Below are 12,686 nucleotides of genomic sequence, written 5' to 3'. Positions count from 1 at the left end.
GCTGTGTCTGCTGCGGGCGGGGTGAGCTGCGGCTCTGTTCRCTTTATATTGGACATTGTGCCAACATGTTACATTAGGATTTTTTTATGTCTAGCATTCAAAGAGAATGTCAGCTCATTAAGCAAATACAGGCAACCTTTGGTGATTCTGGGTTTAAATCTGCAGCTGTTAGGAAAGGGCTGGTATAAAGAGAAAGACAGATCTTCAAAATTGTGCATTGCTGTTAAGGCTCTGATTACAGAGTTTCAGCATGGCTTTTGTGAATTAGACACTAGTTTATTCATAAGGTTATGAGTCTTACTGTTCTCTTGCTTTCAGAGTAATTTAATGCATTTGCACAAATAAAATAGTGGCAGATAGATGATGTACATAAAGTCCAGAATAATACATCTCTTGTTTCATCCACCTGGCATTTTAATATCTAAAAAAAATGTGTATAGTTGCACTTTTTCCCCAGTAACAACAGTGGGGTGTTTTAATTGTTAATGGTAGATGCTGGAAATAATGCCCTCCCTCTGAGATTATGAAAGTGGAATTTTAATGACTTACAGAAAAGGTATGGTATCTGCGTGCAGCATTTTACAGCATAAGACAAACTAGAAAAGGTTGCAATGATATGTAATGGGATAAAGCATTTGGGGTTAGAGACTCTGCTAGGAGAAAAAAATCATTGGCTGCCATCTGTCATTCTAGATCAGCTGGAGTAAAGCAGCCTGGAAACAGAAATCTGGTGTTTTCTGATCCTGGGTAGAAAGCATCTGATTATTTCAAACATTATTTTTTCCAGGTAAAACATCATCAAAGACTGTATTTTAGATGTTTATGAAGCATGAGAGTGTGTTTCAAGACCAAGAAGCCTTTCTAGCTGGATTAATATATGAAAATGTTGGGAAAAGGAGATATTTAACAAAATAGTTATCACAGATAACTAGCAAAATGAATTTGCTTTGTTCTAKATTTCACCCAGTCTTCTGGGCCCAACCTGACTTTGAAAAAATGTCTCGCAGAGTAGTTGAGTTTGCGAAGTACTCTTCCATATATTGTACTATTTAGAAATAATCTTGGTAGCTGTGTCTTTGCTCGGAAATTCCATGAAACCTGTTGCTGCATTAGTCCCTGAACAAGAATAAGAATTGGAAGCTGGGAAACAGAAGAAGACAGAATTTCAGCTCTAAAGAAGAATTTGGGGGCAACTGCCAATAAGCTCACTGAAATGGAAACCCTAACGAAGCTCTGTATGTGACCCACAGGTCACAAAACTGCTGGGAACATTTTGTTTGTTGTTTAGAGAACTGTAAAACTTCCACTAGCTATCAGTGGTTTTGATCACATGTCAGAATTGCAGTTGAGTGATAATTCGCTTGTAGTACATTAACTGTATATATTTTCAGTCCCCTTTCTGTGGGTCGTTGTTTGACAACTGGTATCTATTAATACATGCCTAATGGCCCGTGCTGTCACTAGTATCAGGAGAATGTTAGGTGTGGACCTTTGACATTTGATTGTATCATGCTGGTGATGTTTTTCCTATTATTAARTGAACAGGGGCAGCATGTTAATTGAACAGTCTCCATCAGGAAAACACATTGCACAATCTTTGGACTGATAGCTGGGGGTTTGATGTGTTGTTGTCACTTTGTCGTGTGGCTATGGCATGACATCATACTTCTTCAGAYACATGTCGAATTAGGACAATGCAATGATGATAACTTCATTCTTAGAGTTTGGTTTAGTGCTTGGTTTTTTGATCACGGTGAAAAAGAGATCAACCTACTCCACTGAACTGTCACTGACCTCAGGATTCCTGGGCAATTCTTTTTATGTAATGTGCATCACTTGGGAAGCAAAGGAGTCTGAGCGATGGGTAAAACTAGGTAGTACATAGTAGTTTGTTCTGCTTGAAACCTTAACCCCTTGCATTTCAGTGTTTTGTGGATTTCCCCCCACCCGCCCCCCCTTCCTTTATTCTGCCCTTTGGTAACACTTGCAGCAATGGCCCTCGGTTTGTGAGCAGTGCTGAATGCTCTCAGCTTCCCTGTAAGTCAGTGACAGTAACTTTTAAAACTTGGATTAAAAGTGGGTGGAAATTGACTTGCATGTGAAGATCAGTGTCCTTGTAGCTGTGTAAAGAACAGGACACTTGAGTGATGAGGTGACTTGTCTCATCTACCACTCTTCTTCCCTCTTCACCCTTCCATTTTTTGCCAGTATCAATTGTATAATGGCTGTCCAGAAAGACTTATGATGACACATAAAAGATATTTCAAAGGCAGCTACCATTTAGTATGACTTACTACACAGGAGAGAAATCATAAGTGTACTTTTATTGTAACTGCAATTTATGTGTGCATGATCTTATAAGCAACAAGTTATACCTGAACCCTTCAAAGAGGAAAAATCCTCTGTATGCCCATAAACCAGGTATAAGATTTATGGARAGAGTTTTTGTGTTAATGTCAACCTTTTGACTTAATAGACTGCTTCAACATATTTGTGTCATATAGTAATAATGTATTATTTTACATTACTAGGATTATTAGGCCAKGTCTGCATAAGGAATACTACATGTGGTTTAAAATGTACCTTAAGTTTGCCTAAAAAATCCTCTAAGTAAAATTAAACTGACTGCTACTAAATAGCAGTAAATTTGAAACATTTATTTGGATTCTTTGCAAAATTGTGACTGTAAACCTTGCAAAGATTAGGCTTTTATATATGTTCAATAAGTTTCTGCCTCTGAGAGGGATAGACCATTTATGCAGGAACTTGTGTTACCTTTTTTTTYGCAATCCTAACCAGAGTAGATGAGCAGAAGCATAAAAATCCTAATGTAATTTTTTAGAAAAACCTAACTGGGATGAAGTTCTTTCAATTCTACTACACTCCAAGTATTTGTTAACAGCCCAAATTGTTGTCTTGTGCACTTGTGTCTTTGAGCATTGAATTAGCAGCTTGTGTACATGCGCCCAAAGAAGGCCTTTTCTAGCAATACTTTGAATTGCTTGAAATGGCTGATGTGCTCCAGTAGAGGGGAGCAGTGCCTATACATGCAGCTCCAGTCTTGCTAATGAAAACACTATTCTCTCAAAAAGCCGTATCCATTTTAGTCACAGGCACGTGCAATTGTTGATCAAACACCAGGGAAAAATGCATGCAAGTTTGCATTTCTGTTTATCACCTTCTGTTCCTGTAGTATATTGAGATTAACTGAAGCAGCCTTTCACAGAGGTGTAAACTTGATTTGGAACATAGTAAAGTCAACCATTTGGCTTTGCTGCCATTTCTTTCTTTTTTTTTTTTTTTTTTTTGGATTTGCCTCAGGATGACAGGAAGTCTTGGGAGGTAGTTAAGTGTGAGAGTTCAGTCAACAGTTAATATTTGGCATGACATCAGTCTACTTCTGCATCGTGTTTCTTTTCCCTTTGTTGCCTAATGCTGGTTATGGTAAATATCTACTTCGGTAAGAGTTAGAACTCTGCTGCTAAGTTCTGTAACAACAAAATGTGCTATGACTTCATATCACAGACATCATTGGTGAATTGTCATATGAGATTATTCTTTGTCGTTGCGTACTATGCAGTGACAGGGCTGACTTAGAAACAATTCTTGTAGTTCCAGCGTGTAGTTCAGCCCTGTCTTGTACGTTATTGTAGGAATGTACACATTTCTCATGGCAGAATTCTACAATTGGTGTTTTAATCAAATTCCACGGAGAATAGAAATTTCATTTTTGACAGGATCACGACATGGARATTCTGTTCCTTTGTGGCTTGAAAGGAGAGATTGTCTCCAGCTTTCAGATTCACGTATAGAGTATAATGCCTTGTACTTCTTTTCGCTATATAAGCACTACAGTATTAATAAATACAGTAATAATGCACTACAGTATTAATAAATACAGTAATAATGCTGAGACCTTCTAGCACTACCTCGTCTGTTCTGAACTTTTGTGCTGTGCAGAAATACGAAAAGTCCTTCTTAGTAAGAAAACAGTTAGTAAATTATGACCGCTTCYACAGATAGATTTCCACTTGACGTAATTGGAAATTTGGTATACTGCTTACATTTACTTTACATTTTAGACTTACACGACTTGAACTTTGGGGGAGCTAGTCATATGCAGAGAGGAGGAAGGATTTGGCCATCTGTGGCATGTAAAGACTATTTACTGTCACAGTACCACAGGCTACAAAAGTGTTGCTAATGGTGTGATACCTTCTTTTCAGCTAGAAAATCATCAGGAGTTTTTTTGGTTGTATTGACTATGAATATGTTTATTTCACAAGTGGTATTCAGGTGCAGGTGTGTCCTTTCTGCCTGTAGGTTAATAAAAGCCGRTAAGAGTCATTCCTCTTTGTTCAGATTGGCTGGCGTAGGTGGACAAGGCACTGAGTGATAACTTTCTATTCACGGAAAGGCCTGCTTACTTTGTGAATTTCTATTCTGGTTGGAGAAGTCTGTGAGAATCGGCTTTGTTTTAAAAGCTATTTAAATAGTATTTTAGTGTATCTGTACTTGCTGTGGGAWGTGTGCTAGGTAGCAACACAGAAGAATGCAGTCAGTATCTCACACAGAGAGCTTACTCAACTGATCCAGGTACAGTAATATGGATAGAGATGAAGAAAACTACTACGGAAAACATGGTAATTTACTTGCTTTCTTAGGACAATTCACAACACCTGATCTAAATCTCACATATTTTATTCYGTGTTATTTCAATTTATTTAAATGGGCTTGGATCTGGACTCATGGTTTTCTGTAACTTCTTCAATTATTAGCAATATTCTGKTTTTTTTCCTACATGACATTTGCTAATTTATTTAAATTGCACATCTAAGGTAAATGTTACCTGTGTATATAGTTGGTTTATTTTATGTAAGTAATTTAGAGCTGTTTTTTTWAAATTATTACAGTGATAAAGGGTAACAATTAACTTCATATGCTGTTTGGGGTCAGAATTGGTAAATAAAATATCTTGTGAGTTATTTCTGGTAATGATATTATACTTCAACATCCACAAGTTTCATATTATAAGGCAGCCTGTAAAATAGATCTGTCTCATCTGCCAAGAATGAATATAATCTCAGTTTTTAATCTTTGCAAAAAAATGTCAGTCACCCCTCACCATTGCTTTCTTCCTTATATCTATCAAGCTCCTAAAGCTTGGAATTTGCTTCCTAAATATATTTGGGCTTTTTTTTAGCTGGGGAAGTGGTTTGCTTTTACCAGGAGTTATGTAGATATTCGAAGCATAAGTAATTCCCATCTCACACCCAAGAGATCTTTAGAATTTTTAAAGAATAGTAGTAATTAAGTAGGGGTTTTGATACCTAATTTAGAAAAACGAGATTAAACAAGTGGCTTTTTTTCGCCTCTCTCTTGTTCTGTGAAACTGATCACAGTTGTGATCAGCTGTGTCACCTGTTTTGGTAATGAGTTTTCCAGGGACGCTACAGACTACTTCTGACAGTGAATTCTGCTGTATTTTGAACTCAGAATGTTGTTACCTTTTCCTGCCGTATTCCGCAGTGGATTTATACCAAGATYTCCGTGACTGGGAAGGCAACTTGAGGCATGTTGCCCTACACCATGACGCCATAAACATACAGTGTGSTGTGAGGAACAGTTCTTGGAGGAAGTTTGCAGTACTGCGATAATTTTACAGGTTTTTGTGGCTGCTATTATCTCATAGCATCCCTGTTTTTGCTTGTTGGAGATTAAAGTCTCCATTTGAATCAGAGCTCCCTTTCTGGAGTACTTTGTTTTTATCCTCTTGCTTATTAGATCCATTTGGCTGTCTCTGTGCTGAGATGTTAAGTATTCCCGTTCTCTTCCCTACAGGTATCGTGTAATCCATTCTTAAAAGCTTAGAGATGAAAATTCCAGTGGACGCTTCAGTGTATAATTGTGTCCTGAAAATATTCCTAAAGCCTAATCTAAACCATCTTTGCTGTAAATTAAGTTTGTTTCTCCAACTGGTAGAGGAAACTAAGAACATCTGATCATTGTCAATTTTGTATGGTGATTGAAGACTGTTSTTTTGTGCTCCTTGGCGTAATCACAGGCACTGAAGTTTGCATTCATTTACTGCTTTTTGTAAACCTCCTAGTATCTGCTTTTTAATCAGTCCCTCTACTCTCCAAATTTGTTTGTGTCTTCTGAAATTACAGTGCCATGATCTAGAAATAGTTCATGTGAGGCCTCACGTGTCCCCAAGCACAAGGAGCAGTGACTTTATCAATCATGCTTGTACATGTTGAAAGAGTGGTGATCTTTTGCAGACATCAATYGACTGATTCATTCTCTCTTTGTAGTGGGCTATAATCCTTTAGGACTCTTCTCAACAGTGTTTTTGAAAGCAGTTATTCTGTATGGATTTCTGAACAGAACTTGTCTTTATAACTTCTGTTACTTTACAAAAATCACTTCGAATTGTTGTTTATCAAAATCCATTTTGATAAATACTTCTRTCTCCAGAAGTGTTTTAACACCTGTGACCTGCACAGTTTCAAAGTGTTCATTCTACTACATTGTTCCGATGTTTAAGGAAAACACTGAATAGCTTTGAAGAATAGGTTCCTCCAGTAATGGGATTGAGTTAACTACTGACATTCAAAAGTAAGAACTTGGAGCCTTAGTGGATGACTCAGTGAAAATATTTGCCCCTAGAATCAAGTAGACTGTTAGAAAGAATTGTTACGAATGGACTGGGGTCAGATAGAAGGAGTAATTGTAGGATTATATAAATCACATCTAATATTTGTGATGAATATTCTGTGCTGTTTTGGCCCTTCCTTTTCCAGTGATCTGTAGTAGCACCGTAAAAGATAGAAAAGGAATATAAGCATGACTGAAACTATGAGATGGCCTATGTGCAAGAAACATTTGATCAGACTAGGACATTTGAGTATAACAACTTGTAACATTTTTGGTAGCATAACATGCTGCCCTATTATACAGTACAGTAATAAGCTGACTGATCGCAAGGTTGAAACAGAAAAAATGAGGTAATTCTTCAATGCTTGATTAACTTGTAGTACTCTGTGATGTAGGACATTGCAGACTGTTAAAGTATATGCAAGGTAAATAGAGATTTACGAAATGAATGACAAAGAAATGAATTCACGGCTATAAAATGCAAAGTCATTTCTTCTGGCTAAGAAAAATGCAGCTGCAAATCTCTGTAATAATCACTGTTAGGGAAATACTACAGTGTTTGCCTTGGTTTTGAGTTCCTCCTCAAAGGATATGGTCCCTTATAGGATTCRGGGTGTGGGCTCAGTGGATTTTTTTGTGTGAGCTGGCGTGGCTGTTCTTACATGCTAAACTTGGGTACTGTAGGAACAATGAACAGAGATTCAAATTCAGTGTGCCTTAAGGCCAGAACTTCTCCATAGGCAGTGCTGTTACAGACTCTGATTTGTACAGCGGTAAATTATTCTGTAGTCAACATATTGATTCTGTAGAAATTTCTGTTCAAAAAGGTTCATTCAATATAGARGTGTGTTGGCCCAGGATTAGGTGTTGTGTATGGTACTCTTGCTTTCTGGACCATGTGTCACAGCATAGCTTCTTCCACTCCCCACCACTGCTTTCATACATCACTTCCCCAAAGTTTTATTTTTTTCAGTCTCTTCCATGTTAAAATATTTCTGTTGTAGGAGCTTGCTAAGGTGGATCTGAATACCTCCGATGAAGGGCAAATAGGATTTTATTAACTGCTGTGTTTGTTATACTGGTCTGTGTGTATTTTGATAAGGTTTCTGTGATACAAACCAAGAACCAAGTCTGACATTTAGTTAATAAGTAAATTCTGCTTTTGAGAAGTTGCTGAACTCTTCTCTAATTGAAGAAAATAAGTATTTTTGGGGGGCATGGGGGAAGAAATTTAGGCTGGTAACACYGTGTAATACCAGGGATATTCAGAAGAGAGATCCTTAAGAAGGCAGTGAAAAAGCACTCTGAGACAGTAATTTGTATTGTAGCACTGACATTTGAATGAATAAGTAATTTTTCATTGCCCAGAAGTTTTGTTAAGTAAATCTTCATAGTTACTGGACTYTGAAAGGAAAAGAAGTCCCATAAAGCTGGATAGCTATCTTCAAAAGGAAAAAATCCAAATTCTGGTCTACTGCATGGAAAACTGCTTGTTTCTCTTCATACTGTGGCTCAAAACTTGAAAATCTATATTTGACTATAATTTTTTGTTACTCTTTACCAAGTGAGATCATAYTGGAATTTCTCTTATTCAAGTCCACATTGGAAGCACAAGGTGGTGGGTTATTGTTTGGTACGTTTTTAATATAGTTTTGTTTATGTGTAGAGTGGGTAAGCTGGAACTGTGCTAACAAGGATAGCCAGGTGAAAAGAATGCATCATGTTTGACTGCTTCCATCTGTAAGCTCTGGCCAGGTGTGAAGTGCATGTTTCTGGAAGGAACCTGACTCCACCTTCTGGTCATTCTGAGATTTGCTGAAAGCAACAGGGATCTCAAGGATGTGTGTTTAACCAACTTCAAARCCTGGTTTGCCTCCTGCGCGGGGATACGTGATGGGTGCATTCCCTTGCGARTTAGAGAAGTTCAAGCACACATGCAGCATGTGCTCTTCTGCCTGCCTTGGGGCACTGTGCCTCATCTCCACTTTGCAGAAGCTGCTGCAGTTACACCACCTGTTACTGGATAATGTAGAGCAAAATCAGCGCTTTGGCATCTGATCAGCCCAATTCCAAATGGGGAAAACCCGCATCTCTGTATCTCTGAAGTCCTGTAACCTAAGCAGTGGGAAGTAAGACTAACTCTGAAAGACCCTTAAATATGGTGTGAAGTACAGACTGAGGAATGTGGTGCTCCAAGACAGCCTTGGCTACAGTGACCCTGAGGTGGTGGGGTTTGAGATCCTCAGGGCAGTGAAGAGGGCACGCAGTGGGGACACCTCCCCTCAAAGATTAATGGAGAAAGTTGGGACTGTTCAGCCTGGAGAAGAGAAGGTTTTGTGGAGACCTCACAGGAACCTTCCAGTGTCTGAAGGGGCCCTACAGGAAAGATGGAGAGGGATTTTTTGTCAGGAACTGTAGTGACAGAACAAGGAGTAATGCCTACAAATTGAAAGAGGAGAAATTTGGGTCAGATATGAAGAAGAAATGACACATGAACATGTTGCCCAAGGAGCCTGTGGATGCTCCAACCCTTGCAGTGTTCAAGTCCAGGTTGCATGGGGCGCTGAGCAGCCTGGTCTAGTTGGAGGTGTCCCTGCCCATGGCAGGAGGCATTGGGACTAGATTATATTTAAGTTCCCTTCCAATCCTTTAACATTCTATGATTCTAGAGAAAAATCAGAAGCACATAGCCTGTAACTGCAGAGAGGTAGGTTTACTTACTGTCAAACACACTTAGCATGTGACTGGGAGACATAATCCTTGTCTCTTAAATGTATTGTGAACCTGTGCTTGGGCGTAGTCATAGGATGTAATTTATCATGTGGTAAATGTGAGGCCTTCAATCCTTTTAAGCTAGAAGAAAAAAAAGCTTTAATCTCAGACACATAAACTAGGTAGTTTTATTGGCAAATTACTGATATTGCCCATATGAAATTATTTTAACAAAACTGATTAAATAGGAATAGGATGCTCTTCAAAGACTCGTGTTAACACCCTCTCTGCACAGATTTTATTTTGAATAACGACATGTTTTTATACTGTTTTATTTTAAATGCAGGGGAACCAAGGAAATTTGACCCGAAGTTCAGAGGACCTATTCATAACAGGTAAATACCATAAAACTCATTCTGTTAAATTATTTTGYTGAATAGGGGCTAAAAAATCTTGTTAGCAAAACTTGTGAATTTGATTTTACAAGTCTTCTGCATCCAGAAGACCATCTTACTATCCGTGAGGATGTATGATTACTGGGGAATATTARGCTGTGTTCTCTTAAGTCCTTTTAGTTTGAATGCCAGTTCTCTGTGCCTCACATTGACTAGTGTCTGCAGTCTTACCTCGTGCTGATGTAAGCAGGAGATTTGAGGTGGTGTTCCRCTTTGGGGTGCCACGGCTATGTGATGCAGTCCGTCTTGTTTCCAAACAGCACAGGACTGAAACTCTGTCACATTCTGTTCTTCAGTTTGCAGCTGGTTTTCTTGCTCCCTCACCAGGGAGGTGAGTTACCTCACCAGGGAACTGTTCTCTCCTGAGAATGGCCTGGTTGTGCACCATGCTATTTGTGCTGTGGCTGGCCAGAAGATACGTCCCTGGCAGGAAATTGGTGGTGCTTGAGCAGTGAAGTACTGTCAGTGAAGTGGCTGGCTGCTGCAGTGACTCAGCCCAGAAACCTTACTTGAGTGAGACGATTTTGCATGCATGAAGTGCCTCTGAAGTGAGTGAGACTATCAGTGGTTCTGTGGACTGCAGAATTGWATCCTGAAATATTGCAATTTAGTAGTATTTTTGATAGGTCTATTAGCGTGCCTTTCACAAGCATGRAGAGTGATGAAACTCTGGTGATGGTACACCAGGAAAACCTCTCTTGTTTGTACTGTTACTCTGTGATGTAGTCAGTAAAACTGCCAGAGAGAGGTTACAGTCATTAATGATCAAGTGTACAAGCTGTCAGTGAGAAAATGGCTTTTATTCACTGATACTCTGTGGATAATTTTAACTTTGCATTCATTTATGTGCTAGGATGCCATTACACATGCACAAAATACTCCTTACATGCACTGTCACTGAGAGGTGGTGGAAATAAAAAAAAGACTGCTTAATTTCTGATTAGGTTTTAGTAATAAGCATGAGCTTCCAATATCTCCTGTTCAGGAAGAGGCAATTCCCACCTTTTTTCAACTTTGGAAACTCCCAGAATTTTCACCACATACTCTTGTGTCTAGAGAGTTATTTTAATTTATTGATTTAAAATGTTTTAACTGTTTTTCRTCTCCCATGAAGCCTTGTATTTATGAGTTACTATTATGGTCTCCCTGAAAGTGAGCTACATGAGCTAACAGTGATGTTTAAATGGAGTCAGGGTTTMAGCCATAGTATTTAGTAAAATAAGCAGTTATTTTGTATGAACGTCAGTTAGTCTCTAGGAACTGTTTCAAAATTTTCTGAAGCCACCCAAAAGATTTACATACATTTTTTTCTTTTTTAATAATTATATAACCATAGTATTTGGCAATAGTGAGTTTTACTAGGTATTGCACAGAAATTTGTGTATGACAAAGAATATAAAATTGTGCATTCCGGTAAAGTGTTTATGGGTACTTGTGCCTCTGAAAAACTTTAAAYGGAACCTTTAGCACAAATGGATGTGAGCTGTAATTGCATTTAGCTATCATAAAATGACACCTGTGAGAGTGGGACTGGAAGAGGTTTTTGAGATCATAGGAGTTGTAATTAAAGTATTCATGATGCCATATTTCTCCTAAGACATCTTGAATTAAATATTATACCCTTAAGAATGGCTCTGGTGGGATAAAAGCCAAGCTTGAGCAATATCAGAACTTCTTCTGAATGGAGGATGGGAAAATGAGAAGCAYTGTTTTAGCATTGCTTCTTCAACCTTGAGCAGTTGTCCTATCTTAGATTACTACAATATTGACCTTGTATCCTGTGCCACCTCGGCCTCACTAGAAGTTTATGTCAGTGAGATGATAAAGCTGTGCCTCTCTAGAGAAATGTACAGGATTTTTCATTCCTTTCCATGCTTGGAAACACATTTCGAGTTCTCCAGCTGTTAAAAATATCTGCTCTTTTTATCTCTTTTATGTTAAAAATGTTTCTCTGTAAGAGGAAACATAGATGGAAAACAGAAAGAATGACAGGTACTAAAAATGACAGGTCCGAGGCAGATGTGCTGTAGTATGTCTTGCCACTTATTTGGTAAGTGATCTCATGGGTTCAGTGTTGTAAGGTATTACTTGTTTCAACAATATTAAATCAGTTCCTTAATATGTTCTTGTTGTCTACAGTGAAAAAAGCATACACATTTATTTGCTGGTCTTGCTACAAAAACAGGACTTTACACCTCAAACCTGAGTTAGTGACTAAAACTTCTGCAAAGTGCAATGCAGACATCTTATTGAGATGTTAAAATATCCTATGACAATCACTGGTTTTGAAGGGTCATATTAAACATCTTATTTCTAAAAGTGTTTCTTCTTGCCCTTAGGCACTGCACAGATGTTATTTGCTGTGTGATCTTCATAGTTGTCATTCTGGGTTACATTGCATTAGGAGTTGTGGGTAAGTAAACACAGGTATAGTAATGCCTTTTCATATAGAGGGGAATCAGCTTTGTGAATGTTAGAATTTTTAATTGAAATGTCCCTTTTCCTTATATTTATGCTAAGCTTTCCAATCAATAAGTAATGCCTTTTGTAGAAGCAAAGAATGAATTAACATTCAGTATCTATGGTAATTCGCAGAGTCACAGACTGGGTAAGACGGAAGGGACCACCGTTGGTCATCTGGTCCAACATACCTGCTCAGAAGGGTCATCCCAGAGCATATGGCACAGGATTGTGTTCAGACGGTTCTGGAGTATCCCCAGCGAGGGAGACACCACACCCTCTCTGGACAATCTGTTCTAATGCACAGTCACTGTGCAGGAAATAAGTTCTTCCTCATGTTCAGGTGGAGCTTCATGGGCATCAGTTTCTGCTCATTCCTCTTGTGCCATTGCTGGGCCCCGT

The 12,686-nt window shown here is 38.5% G+C and overlaps 1 protein-coding gene across 2 annotated transcripts in view; it reads left to right on the top strand.

The window, feature by feature from the left end:
- SLC44A5 (solute carrier family 44 member 5) overlaps positions 1-12,686 on the top strand; it is a 60,259-nt gene that overhangs the window by 14,625 nt on the left and 32,948 nt on the right. For both annotated transcript variants that reach the window (XM_057385410.1, XM_057385409.1), the window contains exons 2-3: positions 9,716-9,764; positions 12,164-12,237. In XM_057385410.1, coding sequence (XP_057241393.1) covers positions 9,716-9,764; positions 12,164-12,237 — 123 coding nt within the window. The remainder of the gene's footprint in view (positions 1-9,715; positions 9,765-12,163; positions 12,238-12,686) is intronic.

Source organism: Malurus melanocephalus, unplaced genomic scaffold (genome assembly GCF_030028575.1).
Source record: "Malurus melanocephalus ecotype Western Australia unplaced genomic scaffold, MMel_1.1 scaffold_824, whole genome shotgun sequence".
Classification (NCBI taxonomy): Eukaryota; Metazoa; Chordata; class Aves; order Passeriformes; family Maluridae; genus Malurus; species Malurus melanocephalus.
This window is presented reverse-complemented; position numbering and strand designations above follow the sequence as displayed.